The sequence below is a fragment of the Struthio camelus genome, chromosome 1, assembly GCF_040807025.1.
Source record: "Struthio camelus isolate bStrCam1 chromosome 1, bStrCam1.hap1, whole genome shotgun sequence".
Taxonomy (NCBI): Eukaryota; Metazoa; Chordata; class Aves; order Struthioniformes; family Struthionidae; genus Struthio; species Struthio camelus.
The window spans coordinates 51,318,488-51,336,511 of NC_090942.1; the positions used below are offsets into that span (position 1 = coordinate 51,318,488).

Here is an 18,024-nt window from a genome sequence, read left to right on the forward strand (position 1 = left end):
CGGGGAGGGTGGGAATTAAGGGCAGAAAATAAGGGATACAAGAAGTTAAAGGGAAGCAATAAGATGGGTTCCCAGAAAAAGATGCTGGGCTCCTGGAAGAGATGCATACACACCAAAACAAGGACGAGAAGGATGTTTTTAATCAAACTTGCCTTCTCTCCAACAAAGAAGCTTTGCTGCTATTTAGGCAGACTGGTTGTTCCAACAAGTAGCTTAATAAGGCTTGTAGATAAGACCAGTGGTATGAGGCGCTAGCCGTAAGTGGTTAAGCAAACATCAGTTGATTTACAAGCTGCTTGTAACAGTGGTTCTATGCACTGGGATTTTATGTATTACTAGAGGGAAAGAGTTGAAGAAATTACAAGAGCGTGTAGCCTAATACCTGATGATAACCGGCAAAGACAAGTTACAGATACTCACAATTAGTGCTGTCATTTGCTCTCAACCTCCTACTGGATGCTTGATTTCCAAGAAAATGCATATTGATGCATTACTAAAATCAGATTACAATTACAATGCTTACTCCAGAGACTTGTTTCAGAGAAGTCACTCCAAATGTAATGTCATATTAAATTGGCCAGGTAAGGTCACCCATATAACATAAACTAATAACAAAATCAGCAAACAGAAGCAAAAAAAAAAAATCATGTGAATTCCACCTCTTTACTGTTTAATCTGTCAGACTGGTGAAGACAAATTGTCAGTTCTGGTTTCCATTTTTAAATACGATTGTCACATTAGAGAAATGAAAACACAGCAAAATAAACTGTACAAAGGCAAAGTAGAATAACAAAAAATATTTTACTAAAACATAAGATTTACAGGAGATTTTCCAGACAAGCCATACAAAATGGTCACAAGCTTTTTCTTGGAGGGGTTTTTCTACACTTGACAGCAGAATCACAATATTATTAGTGAAGGTGATGGATGTTTTGTTTAATGTTCCCATTTTTGTTCAAACAATGAAGCTTGTCCATCTACAGCGTCTAAGTTAGACTGGGCTAGAGGGTATATTCTAAAGTATAACTGGTTAGCTGCTTTAACCAATGCAATTAGCATCACCATAAAAAGGGAGGAGGAGCCCACAAAATTAAAACAAAAAGCCCCGCAGCTAACCCTGCCTACCTTCATTCACAGTGCTTATACTTAAACCATGATGGGAAAAGTGATTAAAAGCAGAGATGTGCTGCTGCTTTTAAACAATTTCACAACAATCCAGATGATGCTTCTAGCCTCTGCTCATGCGTTACAATAGTGAATTAGGACAAGACACAGATTTGCTAATGTGCATTTAATCACCAAAGGACTGAAGATGTCTGGGCTTTTATTCTGTAATGTTTCTAAGACTGTGTCCATTAAATGCAAACAAAAAAGGAAGAGGTCTTGGCAGAACAGGAGAAGTGATGCATACTTGATGTTCAAAGCGCATTTAAATATTATTCATGGCATATAGCCTAGTCCATGCTCTGGCTGTAAAGAGAAAGACAGATGTTTAAGAAATTTTATTTTTTATTTTTTTTTCAAGCTTTATCATTAAGTACAATAAAATATATATTTTATACAACTGCTGCATGTATAGAAAAATATATCAGTTCTGAGATTTTATAAGTGTAATTCTGACAATATAAAAATTGACGGTTGCTGAAACGTCCTGGCTACAGCGGGTGCAGAAGTGAAGAGGCATAACGTAATAATTCTTTCAATCTATTACAGCCTCCAATAGAAGCAGGTATGAAAGTGATGTAACTTCTGAAGCTAACAATAATCTGCATGTAACTTCTGAAACTAATAATAATCTGCACGCTAAGCTTCACAGGAAAGGCAAAAACCTGTACTTTTATTCTGCTGGGAGTCCAAATAAGACACTTTTGCAATTTAGCTGCATGAAAACAAGATTAAACAGATCAAGAGCTTTTTTTCCAACAAGCCTCACTTACAGACTTTAAAGTGGACCACTACAGGCACATTCAGGGTACTTAGACTATGACTGCATGCAATAATTATTTCTGCAAGTTGCCAGCAGAAAACAAGAGGTCAGGATTTAAATCTCCTAACCTCTTAGTAATCAGCTCAATATACCTCCTAAAGTTAAGGGGGGGGGGGGGGGGGAGTGCAATACACCACCTGTTTCTATGGCTTGGGCTTCATTGGTCTTCCATTGCTCAGCTACATCATTTGCTAATGGATCGTCTGGATTGGGAGCGCTTAACAAAGCCTGGATTGATAGCAGAACTGTACGAATCTGCAAAGCTGGAGACCATTTATCTGAAGAGACATTGATAGTAGTAAGAAACACCATATTCATTATAATCTTCACAAATTAAACAACATGCTTCCCTCTCCCAGATGAGAGGATAAGTAACCTCCTCCTGTAAAGAAATAAAATCTCTCTTTGGGTCAATCTACAACTTTCTGTACTTGATAAAGAAAAAGAAAATAAGGTAACACTTACCTTTCAAAATATCTAAACATATTCTTCCCAGCTTGTCTACATTAGGATGATAAATTTTGGTCATGAAACGTACTTTAGGAGCTGCCATTGGATATTCTTCTGGAAGGAATAGTTCAAGTTTAAATGTCCCACCCTCAAAGGGGGAATCCTGTGGACCTGCAATGACCACGTGAAAATAACGTGCGTTGCTTTCATCTGGCTCTGCTTTTATCCCAGGAACTGGCTCTGCCAGCAAACGCTGGGTTTCCTAGAAGGAGAAAGAATAGTAGAGTAAAAAATACAAGCTATTTCAAATAATGTAGATAGGTTGTAGCTATAAATGACAAATAGTCATTATGATTGATTTGCCCTTATCCACAGAAAATATCTTGTTAAATGAATAGCTTAAAGTCAACAAAAATGTATATATATATATATACACACAGAAAGATCAGGATGTGATAGACCCGTATGCAATTCTTCCCAGATCCCTCAGCTGCTGAACTATTGTCATTTATTACCTTACACTACAGAAGCACACAATTAAACTGTCCTTGACAAATTTCTTAACTTTTGATTATACTGTCAAAATGTAATTTTTTCAATATACATAAAAGCTCCTTAAAGACCACCACAGTATCATGATGCCAAATTCCTTTCCCTTTCTACCTTAAATAGAAGAAAAAAAAAATCCACAAGCAAAAAATCAAAAAGCTTAATTGCTCCACACAGTGTTCAAGATTTACTCTTAAAAAAAATGGACTGGTTTACTAAAATGAATGTTTTGCACTGGAATCAGACCAAGCTTTGAAGCATTCACAGTACTAATCTGCTGTAATACCAAGGGTATTATTAAGGGTATATGTATATGGCTTTGGTTTGAGCACTTCCAGCCTACACATAACCACATCCAAAGTTATTGTAATAAACAGTAAGAGACAAACCAGTTGTTCTGCAAGCAGCAGAACTGGGGAAGCCTGGTTTCCTACACAGATTTGTATTCTTTGTTACTCAGTTCTTCTGCCTGCAGCCCTAAATATACCTCCTGTCACCAGCAGGAGGAAACCACAGAGACACAACACAACCACGACAAATGCCCAGAGCTGCCCATGTTCCAACCAGGCAGCCCACTAATACTAAGACGGAGAGACCACGGCTGAAGTCTAGGCATCTTCCCCTCTTCTCTGCTGCCAGGTTTCACAAGTCTTGCGGGCACTATTCTGCTCGTTCTTGTAAGAACTGAGGCCAAATCTCACAAACGGGCACTAGGCAGGGACAGGCAGACTGAAGCTGCCTCATTTCCTCAGATATTTTTAAGCTCTATTTTTCCTCTAGCTTGTTTTCACTGTGTATAGTTTATTTTATCATTGCCTTTCGCTGTTATTTTCATAAAGAAAAATTTTCCTGTCCCTAATGAAGAAAAATGGCAACTCATACGTACAAAATTTGATTTATTATTCTAGTTTCATAGCATATTACAGGTGTCTAGAATAGCACTAATACAACCACAAAATGGACAGATTGCCTCTACTTGGATTAGCACATTCTTCAAACATAATTCGACTCTTACAATATAAGCATTTTATTAAAATAAATTCACACATCACTTAAATGATGTGCCTATCTTGATGCAATTAAATAACACCTCACTTTAGCAAAAATATAAATCAAAATATATATAAAGCAGGGAATTAACTGTAATTAATGTCAAAATACCAATTATTCATCCCTGTAGCATTTGTTGCTACCAATCATAACATTTGATTTGTAAGTATGCATACTTATACACATATATAAAGATAAATATGTATGGTTTAGCTCCTTGTTATGATCAAGTATTATCTGTTTACTGGCATTAGCTGCCAACGCCACTTATGCACCTTACTGGAAGGATATCCAAGCTGCTCGAAACTGTCTACACTTACTTATGCAGATATATTTTAAAGTATATACATAACTTCACAACTTACTCAGAATTTGCATTCTGCTGACTATTTACTTGTATAGTAACTCTGTAGAAGAGTAGTTTTAACTAATGAGTGAAGCTTTAATTCAGTGGTATGAAAGTCAGTGAATTTAAAAAACCATTCTTCCCATATAGTTATAAAATACTTTCCATTTCTTTCAGCAAGTTTTCCATGCTAGTGACAGGTAAGCAGAACAGTTCAGATCTCTAGCTACGAAAGGTCACAAACTTACTACCGTTTGACAGTTTTAGCAAAGGAGACGGTACCTTATGCCAAATACACACTATTACAATAAACCAACTAACTTTGAAGTAAAAGGAAAGAGTGAGAGCCTAATGAAAATACCAATTTTTAAACTTCATCACAACTATTACCACCAGTACTCTGCCAGACACACGGTAGCAGGCAAATCGGATGTTTTTAGTTCTTATGAGTATATTCAAATTTAAAATTGTGCCAAGACTGTCAAACTCCAGGGGTTTTTTTTTTGTTTTTTTTTTTGTTTTTTTTAGGGTAGTGCTTTTCAATAACTGGGCTGATCTCAGCAGTCTCTAGCCCCTGCTCATTCACTCTGATCCCCACACTGCCTCCCTGGTTATGCCAGTATGAAGACTGCAACCCTACTGCAGAGCTGACTCTGGCTAAAAATAACTCAGAATCAGCAGTTCTCCAGCAGCAGCATCCACATTTCTACCTGCCAGTGTAACTGAGGGAGCAGCGTTTGACTGTGAGCTACATATACTGCCAATGGAAACCATTTGTCAAGAAACAATGCAAGACCCCAAATATCAGGAAAAAAGGAGTCTTTTTAATCAAGACATAGGATTACATCAATGTGGCCATACAACTGCCAAAACATCATCCCGTCCAGGTAGTGCTTCATACTTCTGTATCACGTGGACACAGTAGTTTTGCCCTAAAACAATATCCAAAAAGTGCACACACAGAAGAGTATTTATATCAGCATACACCTATACTAGTGCTAAGGTTAATCAGAACCCATATAGACCCCATAAGGATACATTAGTATTAGAAGAAAGATGCTTTAAACAAGTATGCACCGCACAAGAAGATTTACCCCATCAGCATATTTTAAGCTATTTCCAAACAGACAGGAGGAAGAATACCTGCAGGAAATATGAGAGGGAACCATCAAGAAAGTCAACCTTTGTTTCTTGTTGTTGCTGGTTTAAGTTTGTTACTCCTCCTCCCCCCCAAAAAAAACAAAAAAAAACCACCCACAAAAAAGTCACCAGACTTTTTTGGTCTGAGTCTACAAAAAGAAAATTATTATTTACATGTTGTTATTTTGTAATTTTATAAACACTGTTTTCCCCAGTAGTTGCCCAATGAAAACCACCTTTTCAAACATGTAAAAAAAAAAAATTCAGTTCCAATTAAACCTTCAACTCCTACACTTTCCAACTAATCAGGAAGATCAAGTGTATATACAATACCATACTTTCAAGTATCTTGTTAGCTAACAAGGTATTTGAAAGATGTCAGCTGAGGAAGTGAGTCTTGTGCAAGTTGTTACTTCCTGCTTCCTCCTCAAAATAACTTTTCAGCCCTTTGTCCAATTTCAGGAGGTTTCTGTGAGTTTTGTACAAAGTAAGTGGCTAACAAAGAAATCAAGATATTGCTAGTACAAAGAGTAGCAGATGGAATAAAAGGGAGTTGGAACACCCAAGCACATAGAGGAGTATGCTGAAGAGGAGAAACAACATTCACAGAAAAACAGGTTTTGCAGTTCCACTGCTGTGTTTGCAACACAGCATCAATTCTGTTTTCACAAGAGTACACATTTCCATCTAAGTAAGCGTCCCAGAACAGCACTTCAAGCTCTACTCTAGCATACCGAGGCAAGGACACACCGAGTTTCGGGACACGTGGTGAGTTCTAACGACCGTACGGCAGTATTCCATGCTGTTTTTGTCATGTCCTGCAACATCTTAGAATGAGATCCTCTCACCCCTATATTAATTCTTTTACCAATTCCAAATTAATTTCAGTTTTCCTTGACTGAAGTAAATAAATGAACTTAAATGAAGATCCATGCCAGCACTGAGGAACCTCAGTTGTGAGTCATGGGTGTATGTGTAGCTGTACCCCCACCACAATTTTATCTTCCTTATTTTCAAGTGACTAACAAACCAGAGATAGGTTAAAGATGTTTTGATAAGCAAAACCAAAGTTTTTCTTATTAATATAGGTGGTTCTGGAGTAGAGGGACAGATGAGAGAATGCTGCACTGAGTTGCAGGTATTCTTCTATAAAGACATTAAATTGAAGGCTAGTGGTACCTGAGGAGAAAACCCCTCAAGTTTATTATACAGTAACCTGCACAGACAAGGACCCTCAGGAACAGATTTACAACCTGTAGCCGAGTCCAAAAGAACAGAAGCTGGAGGTAGGGGTTCATCAGGTTGCCAAGATTAATGAAATCTACACAAGAGATACAGATTTCCAGTGCGGGTACAGTTTATTCTTTGAGCATTTGCATGGTTATTCTGTTTCAGTGGAAGGAGGGAGGAGGAATAAATAAATAAATAAAAGTAGAAGTAATTGCAAGGATTCTTCAGCATCATACACCTAGAACAAGACAGAACCCCCTCTTCAAGGAAGAGGGCTGAAGAAACCAGAATAGAAGAGGTTTCCATACTGATACGTCCCCCCCCCCCCCCCCAAAAAAAAAAAACCCAACTGTTAGAGCATATAGAGATACATCAGTACAGAGAAGGAATCTATTAGAAATATGCTACCATTTCCATCAGCTCCAGTCTTGCAGAAGTCTTTCTATAAAGTCTCAAGCTGCCAATGCCTCAATCAAAACAACTAAAGAAGAAGTTTCTTGCATGCTACATTTTTGTAAAACAGAAAAACTATTGTAATATGTTTCAGAAGTCCTATCAACAGACTGAGGTAGGATTAAATAATGATGTATTAGCAAATAATTACAATTAGAAAATGCATGTATGGAAGTATTTGAGGGAAAAACAATAAAAATCATCATTTCTTATACAGCAGAGCTACTGCAGTTGAAGTGAAATTTCTAAAGCTTCACCTGACTGATACAGACCATTCTAGTAATGGAGGAAAACACTGCTTCAGGGGATTGGAGAATTATTCAAGTTTCTCCATTACTTTTTTTTTTTTTTTTAAATAGAAAGGAGCAGTATATACTTTGCTAGGAAAAAAAAATCATTGCTATTCCATTCCCTGTCCTGTGAACATAGTTCGTCACCACAAATTTCACATTGCCTATTGAGGAATACAGGCTTAAAAGTTAAGGACAATTTAATGTCTAACACTTACAAAATACTAGAACTTTAAAGCTACTGTATTAAGGCTATTATAATTTTCCAAAAATTAAGTTTGCTTGCAAAGTCAATACTAGCTAATTCAAAAAAGAAATCAAAACTCTGTCTTCAGCCAAGTTTGCTTTGCTTACTAATTCAGCTCTCTACGTGTTCTGTTTCCTTACACCCCAGTTTCCTTATTTCACATTCAATACAGTATATTAGTGCTATAAGGTTATCACCAATAGCTAAAAAATCTGTATAGCTATCTGCAATTTCCACAACCAATCTTTAGTAGGACGCTAGAATTCAAGGAATTAATTGACAAAATCTAATATGCTTTACGTTATCTTTTAATATCAGCTGTGAAATCATCTACTGAAACCCACAGAATTCATCAGGACCAAGAGGATTTGGAGAAAGCCAAACACCTTAAAAAAAAAATCTCTCAACATTTTAAGCTGGTAGAGGAAAGCGAGGCCACCAGGAAGGGGCGGGCGGGGTGGAAGTGCTGCTTTCCCACTGAGACCTAATCTTCAACCACACTTTCACCTGCACAGCCGTTTCTTTGAATTCATGGTTAAACATAGCAGGTAACCAGTGTGATGTGTACATATACATATGTCCGTGTATGTAAAGAGAGGTCACACAAGAGAGAAGAGTCCAGACGTGCTGCCAGAAGGGAAGACGGACAACTCCTTTTGGTGAAAAGTGCCAGTTCAAAGAGTTCACGCTACAGCCTTAATCACAGCAAGATGGCAGTGTAACAGATTACTGTCCTATAACCAACCTAAGAAGGAAACGCTACCTCCTCATTCCAACACAAAGGAAGAAGCTTAACTATCAAGAGTGTTAATTGCAGTAACAGATGGTAAACCGCTAAATTAAAATCTTCATCCATCTACAGAGTCTTTGATATCAAAGGCAGTGTGCATCTCCTTGCTCGTTACAAAGTTATTTAGCAACCTTTTATAGTGTTGAGACTACAGGAAGAGCACCCTTATGACCAGCAGCTTTATGGCCAGTACCTTAAAAAGGCAATACCATTAAGCCATTCAGAGGCCAATACAGTTGTGATAGAATTATTCTGAAACCTCAAAACAGAAGACACTGTTAAGGCCTCTTATTAAGAGACAAAATATTGTAGCTATTAGAACTGTTAAATATTTAGGCTTCTAAAAATGTCTCACTGCTGCTTCTTTATTTATGCAAAGTCTCAGGAGAATTATTCTTTCCTTATATTTTCAGCAGCACATGTATTAGCTCAATTTTCTGTGCAGCAGTCAAGTAATTTACCATCATCATCATCATCATCCACTAAAGTAGAGGTTACACCCCCACAACAATGTCAAAGCAAGGCATGGCACAAACCCTCTCTAATCTACTTCAGAGAGTAAAACAGTTCAGCTAATATCCATCCACTTTTATCTGTATGTTTAACTAACCCTAGCTGACTTTACTCGGAACAGATTAGGGAGCACAGACTGTGGATGAATCTCTCTCTTAATAAGACTTCGTCTGCAATATAAATTACAGCCCCCTCACCAGAAGTTACCATCCCTCAGATCGGCTGAGAAAGTAATCCTGTGGACGTTGGCAATTCAGTTCAGTTAAAGTGAGTGGGATTTCTTAACTAGATCTTTGCTAACCTGAATAATTTTGACTGACAGTAAACAAACTCTGCTGCCATCTAGCAGAGGACAGTAACATCCAGCAGCAACAGTGATGAACAGTAGGCATGGCCTATAGACAAAAAAAGTTTCTTCCACCAGTATGAACGACTGAAACCTGCATGTCTCAATGTGTTGTTTCCTCCTCAAGTTCCCCCTCTACCAACGGAAGTCTCCAAACAGCTGAATGCAAAACCATTTTCAACAGCCTTAGCCTTCTATAAAAGGAAAACTGGGGTGCAATCACACAGACAACCTGAAACTGGCTTAAAAGAAAATCATAGATAAAATGAAAGAGGCACCCAGACTGAAATGCACACTAGATCGCATCGATTCTTTGGGATGTACAGCTTGTATTTGAACACTACATCAGTTAGGCTCCAACAGTTGTGCACCTAAGTCACAAGTTAACTTATCTGAAACGTTTAAATTTTTGTATGCAGAAGCACTTTACAGAGGGCGAGCTATATACAGTTTCAGATTCTTCAGATGGCATTGCATGTTCAAACTACTCAAAAGAAAAAACAAAAGAGGATTGACTTAAAATGAAAACCACTTGTTCTATTTTCTGCTGATAGAGGGGATTATGAGATTTACCACTAGGGGGGGTAACACACATACCAATTTATGTGGAAAGAGATGTGATGAGAAGAAAAAAGATATAGAGATATCTATCTATAACTCTATCTTTCAGTTTAAGTGATTACTGATAAGTGTCTTTTCAATATTTGCTTCCTAGTGGAGATCTGATATTTGCTGCCAAGTTCTCCAGAAAGATTGCTAAAGCAGATGAAAAAGCAACAATTACGTTCTTACCAAGAAGAAAAAGTTGAGATCATTTCAAAGTAGTAAATTACACCTAAGTCCCCCCCTAAATGACTAAAAGTAAGTGCAAGTCATTTTTCATTCTTTATTGTCTTCAGTTGCTGGCTTCACAATCAAGCCAAACTGCTCTTCTCCCCACCATTTCAGGCCAATTTCCGGTTTTTCTTGGCCAATTTAACTCACATCTACGCCTCTATCTCTGCCTTTTCCATTCTACTATTTTCTCACAAAAATACTAGGGTTTTGTCTGAATGGGAAGCCACAGCCTCCATGTAGCAACATTAGTTTATACAGTCACTGTTCCACGCATTCATTTTATCAGCCCAAGCACTTGCACAGCCAGACAATGAACCATATCATGGAACTGATCTGGCTTAAGAAATAACCTTTTTTATAGAGTTCTCTCACCCAGATATCAGTTCCTCAGTCTAAGTTTACTGTAGCTGAACAAAGACTTGTGTTGCCCATGCTACAACTGTTTAAACAGTAAGACTGCTAAACACGAACCACAAGATAATCATCTTGAGAACTTCTGGCCAATCTAACTTAGTTAGGTGATAATTTTTCTGTCTTGAGCTGGCTATTGGCAAACAATCCCCAAAGTAGTACACTGACTTTAGCATTTCAGCTCAGAGTACCCACGGCCTATATTTGTTTCACATTTTTATTCTGATAGCAGAAAACCTATGCTAGTTACCAATACCGTTATGTCCAAACTATATCTAATAGTTTGGATTCGCTTTTAGATATATGACATAGAAACTAAATATTTTAGCTGCATAGGGCTAACCTTAAACAGCATATTGGCACACGGACAAGTTATAATCAGTTGCTGAGTGGCAATTCTTTCATATTCTGTTAGAGCAGGACGAGGAGGAAGATCACACTAACCTCCTTCACCAAGAGCTGACCAATTGCATGCAACAAGGTGAACCGCATGCATGTTTTTGCTTTGATTCTTGAGGGGAAAGCAGTAGAAGAAAATACATATCAAAAAATTGTCCTCTGCAAAAAGGGATAAAGCAGCGTCAGAAAACCAAAGACTTAATGCAATGGCTTTTTATAACAGTACTGCACATACTGACACACGTTTTTAAGGTCTATCAATTCATTAGCTACAACTAAGTAAAGAAATGGCTATAGCCAGCATTACTGAAATTGAATCAGTTACCTAAGCATATGTCTTATTGTCAGACAGATTTCAAAACGTTTAGATTAAAATCATTATAGCACTGTAGAACAAGAACACTGGAGAAAGTTTTCAGAGTATAATGTTTGCCTTTTAGGAAAAGGAATTAGCATAAAAGCCCATTAAATTGCAAAGCAAAGGTCAGACATAAATAGAAGGCTGCACTTTGTGGTTTCCAATAGCTGACCTCTGCAGAAATCCCTTATTCCTTGCCATATAATTCCAGAGTGTCAACATCCCACGTGCTTCTATTTCCTGGATTCATTACCGGGCCAACATCCCTGCCTGCACACAAGCGGCTGCGGATCTGTTTCCGCCTGAAGGGCTCTAGGACCCCACCATGTACCCTGGCTTCATCTACGCAACAAAACCAAAAAACGTTCAGCGCATCAACACGTCCAATGCACCTGGTGAAAAGAAGAAAGAATTTAACACCGGTATGGTAGTTTTAGAAGCTATTAACTTGTACTGCAATCCTTGGACTTGCACAGCTACTTGAAACTGTAGCTCTGCTAAACAGCCAGCGTGAGCTCTGGATTGCTCACGCTCCCCCCTCATCACTCACACTTCTGGTTTTCTGATTCTCACCACAACACCAGCAATTTTAAACAACTGCAAAGCCACGTCCAGCAAGAGGAAGACGAGCGTACTCCAGGTAGCAGCACCTTCCTAGAGAAGGATCCAGAATCTAGTCTCTTGCAGAGGAGGACCTTGCTGCCAAACAACAGTACCATGAAAGGGGTTTTTCTAGGGTCAGTATCACTCTTCCCTGATAACAACCATATTCTGGAATTTTCCACAGCAGATTATAGGATTTTAGGAACCGTGAAGCTGAGATCTATGCAAATTCCTAGAGGATTATCTATGCACTAACACAGACCGAGGGAGGTTTTTTTGTTTGTTTGTTTTTTCACAGCACATCTCCATCTATAGTAAAGTAATGCCTAACTAAATTCAGCAAGCTAATAGTATATACCATTCCTGCAGTTACTCTGATGGACTATGTTTGCATTAGACGGAGCATGTTTGCATTAGGGCCTTGCATTAATATACAGTGCGGAGTCAACTATCCAAGTGTCATTAAAGCAAACAATAATTCATACAGAGCTTTTGTCCAAATGCTATCTAAGGCAAAATTTGCCACTTGCTCTCTCGCTCACCCTATACCATTATTCATCTATCATTCACGTGTTAACTCTGAATATGTATTTTTGGTTTGTGCTATTAGTCAAAAATATTGATAATACATAAATAGCCAGTGGAAACTTAACAGAAAAAAAACTGCGTGCAAAGTGATAAAGAGTCATGACCATCACTACTAAGAAAGTTCAGTTTACTTTAGATCTATATCACAAAGTTGCCCAAGTATTATGAGAGAAGGTGCTTGAAACAAACCTTTCTCCCCTAGTTGGATTATTTGCTGCTCTTTCTCATTTTTAATCTCTAGAGTCCAGTAAAAACTTCTTTGAGCAGAAGACTCTGGATAGTTATACTGTCCTCTTTAAGGCTTCATATTTTCCTTTTAAAACTAGTGCCTTGGTTTAACTTTAAGATTCTCTTATCCGCTGGACCCAGGTCTCCTTCTCAACCTGCCTCCTATATTTCCACGAAAGCCATCTGTCCTGCCAAAACCCTAGGCTTCTAGTCCCTGCCTACACACCCTTCACGCTACCACAACCACCCTATGCTATTACAGAAGCCCAGCAAGAAGGCCCGGGGGGGGGGGGGGGGAAGAAAGGGTCACAAAATGGCAAGCATATTATCTGCCTACAACTTTGGAGAAGACCAAAAAAAAAAAAAATCTCTGGAACTTTCATCCTTATATCAAATTTAAGCTATCCGCAAGACTGACACAGCACACAAGGGACAAAAAGACATTACAAAGATCAAATACACAGCTTCTCTGATAAATGCTAAGGAACTGCATTGACCAGAGGTGATCTGTTTTCTATGCCTAACTGCCATTCAAACAAATTGCACAGACATGAAAATGTATTAAACAAAAAAGACAAAGAAGTAATTTAAAGGGTTTATCCAGGAAACAAAGAAACACCCAGAAATGGCAGAGAAAGTCAAAAGTAACGGCAACCTAAATTTTAACGTGAAGACAGATGTTCGTGCCAGAGCTGCCATTACCTTTCCAGATGGAGAGAGAAACTTCCAGGCAGCTAGTTTGTTGTCAATAAGTTTAAGAACTTCCAGAAAGTTTCTGGAATTGCCAACTAAATCTCTGATTTACATAAAAAATACTTCATATAAAGCTGATGAAACTGGCCTCCAAAATAGAATTTTTTAGGAGCCTATCATCATGTACACCATGACAATGTCCCTAAAAACCTTCCATAAAGTGTTGCCTCAAACTGTAACATTTTTAACTCTGCAGTCCAAGCCTTACTGAGATCCTCAAAAATCACCAGGAGAAGGAGCTCACTGGCAACAATGAGGAAATGGCTTCTTACAGTGAACACAGAGCAAGGAAGGGAACTCTCGGGCAACAAAACACCATCAAGCAGGGGAGGAAATCAAAGCCTCAACAGGTTAACGATGATAAATTCTTTAATTTAAAAAAGCCTGAAGAAGCCTCAGGTATTGATGTTTGCTTCATCATAGGAGCAGCTGCAATGACTAACAAAAGTGCTATTAACAACTGGCTACATAGTTAACATATAGACCTGGATATCAAATCGTGAATGACATCACCACAGCAATGAAAACAGCAGAAGAAAAACACTTCAAAAGATGACACAAGTCAGCATTGCCCATCCCATTCAGAAACACTGACTGCACTTGACACAGCAATGAGGTGGCTTGAATGTCAGCCAAAAAATCAGATGCAACTCAACTCCTTAACTCTACTGGAGCTACGTGACTTTGCAACACAGAAAAGAATTGCTATAATAAATGCTTGAAACAACACATTTTAGATTTATTATATTGTGTATATCGCAAAGTTCCACTTTTTACTACTGGGCAGTAAGAAAAACAAGTTAACAGTTCATCAAAAATGCTCAGTGTAAATGTGCCATACTGCATTTTTATTTTTCTCTTACATTTAGAGATGTAGTGGATGGATTCTCTGAGCACCCTTATATTGGGGCTATTCAAGAAAAAAGTTATATATGCGTGTGTATGTGTGTATATACATATAAATGCACTTCTCTATTCACAAGGTAATGATTTCTCCAGTTCAGACTACACCTTTGATTTCAAGATTCAGAACTAGACTTATTTTCTATTAGCCATTTGTGACGTTCTAACACCACTAAGTCATACCTCTAAAGCAAGTCATCTCTTGAGCTTACAGATTCATTCATTCACGCTGGTTGCTTAAACCCTACGTTCCTAAGTAACTAATCTGAGGACAGAAAATCTGAAAACTAGGCGTAAATCTGCATCCTCTGTTTCAAACCCTTAGCAGGACCTATACTGTGACCTTTTTAACCGAATTTGGGGAAGTACTGAAAACAGAGCGCTCCGCAGAGACAGGGAAAGCTACTGCTCTCCTACTGGGCTAGGCCACAGTTTGCACATAACTAACAAACAGGCTGAAGAGCACAGGGCTGCTAGTCAACCCGAGAGCCAGGCCATCTGCCAGCAGTCGGTCAAAAAGAGGAATGCCAACCTCATTTCAAGCAGTTGGCTAGATTCTGCATTTCATTATGGTCAGAATATACACACGATTCCCTATGCTCAATAGGCCGTAGCTAGACAATACCAAGCCTGCACACAGATCAGAGGGAAAAGGTCTTTTCCTAAAGCCATTTACTTGTGTACATTTGTTACTATGCAAAAAGAAAAGGGGATCTTCTGATTCTACAGCTATTTCAGCCTTCTATGGCTCGTCCCTTTTCTCTGACCTATCTTTCTCTCTTCCTTTTCCTTTCCTGATTTTTTAAATTACCAGTAGCAGTGGAATTTACTCATTCCTTTCCATCTAAGGCAACCAGCAACAGAATATTTAACTCTAATGTTAGAGTTAGCAGGATAGCAAAGGTCAAAAAAATTCTCATCCAAGAGTCTCTCCTAAAGACTGAAGCAGGTTAAGTTTTCACCTCTGCAGCTATGACATTTCAAAACAGTACTCCGCACATTTTTGAGACTACAATAGCTAGTCATTCAAATCCTAAACTGTATGCGCATCTAGCGACCTAGGGCGAGCACAGTACAGGAGCTGTTCATCATAACACAACTAATCCAGGATTCAAAAGCTATAGATTGCCTGCAGACAATATATAAAGCACATACAGAAATAAACAACCCACACCAACCTATCATAGACAATAATCCTGTAAGAGTCTAGAGGTGGATTCCCTCCTCCATGAAAACTGGAGTTTTTAGGTCTTTTTTGTCTGCTGCCCTTCCTCCCCTGCTCTTTCCTAGGGCAGCAGAAAGCATTCCCATGCCATTACACATCTTGGAAATAAGTTGTGTGAATTGCTCCTTTTTTTTTTTCTCCTCTTCAAAAAGTGGCTGAAGAAAAAATGCCAAGGGACTTATGTGCCAGCTTACAGGACCGTGGATCTCTTGGTTGTGTTCACAAGAATTATTAAAAACATGGGAGGGGGGAGGGGGAACCACACACACGGACATCAGCTTCGTGGCCAAGTTCTTACCACTTCATGATGAATACCAGTTCCACTGTATTATGAAACAGTGTTCTCTCTCATACCTGAGATATATTCAGCATTGTATGCTGTGCACCAAGGCAGCTGGATGAGCATCAAATTAATTCAGTCTATAAGATTTGTCTTCATTCTTTCTACTGCTTACCATTCTGAGCAGTAAGCATAATTTAGTCTTTGCCTCACACAGGCTAAATGCTACTCCTGCCTTGTTTTTCCGTCATCTCCTCTATTCACCTATTATATAACTTTAGTCAAAGCAAAGATAACACTGGATTGCCTTTAAAGCATATTTAGCATATTCTGTGTTCTAGCGTTTTACAACGGTTGCCAACTTTCAGTGTGCTCAACCAACAAGAGCTTCACAGTGTTATAAATTATTTGTGGCATTCATTCACTCGAATGAGAAACAATGGTGCTATTATTTCCAATGAAGACTAATGAACCTTAGTGGGATAACTTAGTAACTCTTACAAAAGTACTGATCACCAATTCGAGAGCTTCAGGTCACACTTCTGCGAACAGAGCAGGAGTTAGCAGCCCAGCACAAGCATGCACGCTGGCTACAGGACCAAGCCACTGGAGAAGACTCACGTTGGCGCTGCAGTGCAGCTAACAGTATCCGCCTTGAGTGCCTCCAGTCCAAGTCACTCAAGTCTTAAGGTGATAAAGCACTCAGAGGGTCAGCCAGAAGTACCCCGAAGTTGACAGTTCTTACAGAGCTTGGTAAGTAAGTCAAAGTAAGGCACTGAACACCCAGCGCTAACACACCCATCATCTAAAAGCCGGTAACTCGGAGGGCGCTTAACAGCCGCCAGGTTAGCCTAACTCACAGTAGCAGGAACGCCTTCCTCCGCACGCCTCAGGACGCGGGTCAAGCGCTCGCACAGCGCAGCCTTCCTCGCACAAGCGCTAAAACCAGGCAGCCTCCCCCCGCCGCGGGCCCCGCAGCTCTGCGGCCGCCAGGCTCTCCCCCGCCGCGGCCGCGGCCGGCCGGCCTACAGGCGCCGGCCTCCGCGCGTTAAGCGCCGCCGCGGTACCCGGGCCTCGGCCGGCGCTGCGCGGCGCGGCCCTCCCCGGCAGCCGGGCCGGGCCGGACCAGGCCGGCAGAAGCAGCGCAGGCCGCGGCCCCCCGCGGGCGGGCGCGGAGCCTGCGGCGGCGGCGGCGCAGGCCCGGCCCCGCGCTCCCATTCATTCCCGCCGCGGCGCCCAGGCCGCGCCCCGGCCCGGCGGCCGCGGTGCCCGCCGCAGCATGGCGGGGGTACCGAGGAGGACCGCCCGGACCGGACCGGACCGAACGGGACCGGACCGGACCGGCCCGGCGGCCGCGCCCCTCCCCCCGCGCGGCCCCGCTCCCGGTCAGCGGAAGCGGCGCTCCCTGCCCTGCCGGCGGTGCGGGCCCCAGCCCGGCCCCCCTCCCTCCCGCGGAGCGGCGGCGGTGACGGCGGCGGCGGCACCTTGATGATCCTGCGGGGCAGCCCGGCCATCTTGTCGCGTCGCGGTGCGGTGCGGTGCAGGCTCCGTGAGTCTCGCCTCCGCTCGGGGCTCACGCGCAGCCGGAAGTAGCCCGCGCCGCGCTTCCGGTGGCGCCGCCCTCCGCCGGCGCCGCCCGCGGCACGCCGGGCAACGTAGGCCGAGCCGCGCCGGGCCGGGCCGGGGCCCTGCCCGCCGCCCGCAGCTGCCGCCGGGCGCCGGCGGGAGGCAGCGGGCCATCAGCGCCGCCGCCGGGCGTCCGTTAGCAACGGGCGGCGCGAGGCGGGTGTAAGATGGCGGGGGAGGGCGAGGCGGGCAGCAGACGTGTGGGGCTGCCGAGCCGGCCCCGGTTACGGGGAAGCAGCCCCGCGGGAGAGCCGTGTGCCGTCGGCTGCAGCCTCAGGGGCCGCAGCCACCTGCCGGCGGTCGCTCGGCACGGACCGGGTCGAGGCTTCATCAGCGTGTGCCGGGCGCCAGCACGGTGCCCGCTTCCTGCTCTTAGGCCCTAAGCGTGTCCCTAAAGTCCGCAGTCACCAAGGCATCTTAGA

General features: G+C 41.4%; 1 protein-coding gene across 1 annotated transcript; it reads right to left on the reverse strand.

Moving 5' to 3' along the window:
- Window positions 1-782: 782 nt before the first annotated feature.
- On the reverse strand, window positions 783-17,627 carry UBE2N (ubiquitin conjugating enzyme E2 N). Its single transcript, XM_068937315.1, has 4 exons — window positions 17,461-17,627; window positions 2,453-2,699; window positions 2,125-2,265; window positions 783-1,470 (listed from the first exon to the last, which is right to left on the reverse strand). Exons 1-4 carry the CDS (start codon window positions 17,488-17,490, stop codon window positions 1,430-1,432), a joined length of 459 nt encoding a protein of 152 aa, XP_068793416.1. The 5' UTR covers window positions 17,491-17,627; the 3' UTR covers window positions 783-1,429.
- Between the last annotated feature and the right edge of the window lie 397 nt (window positions 17,628-18,024).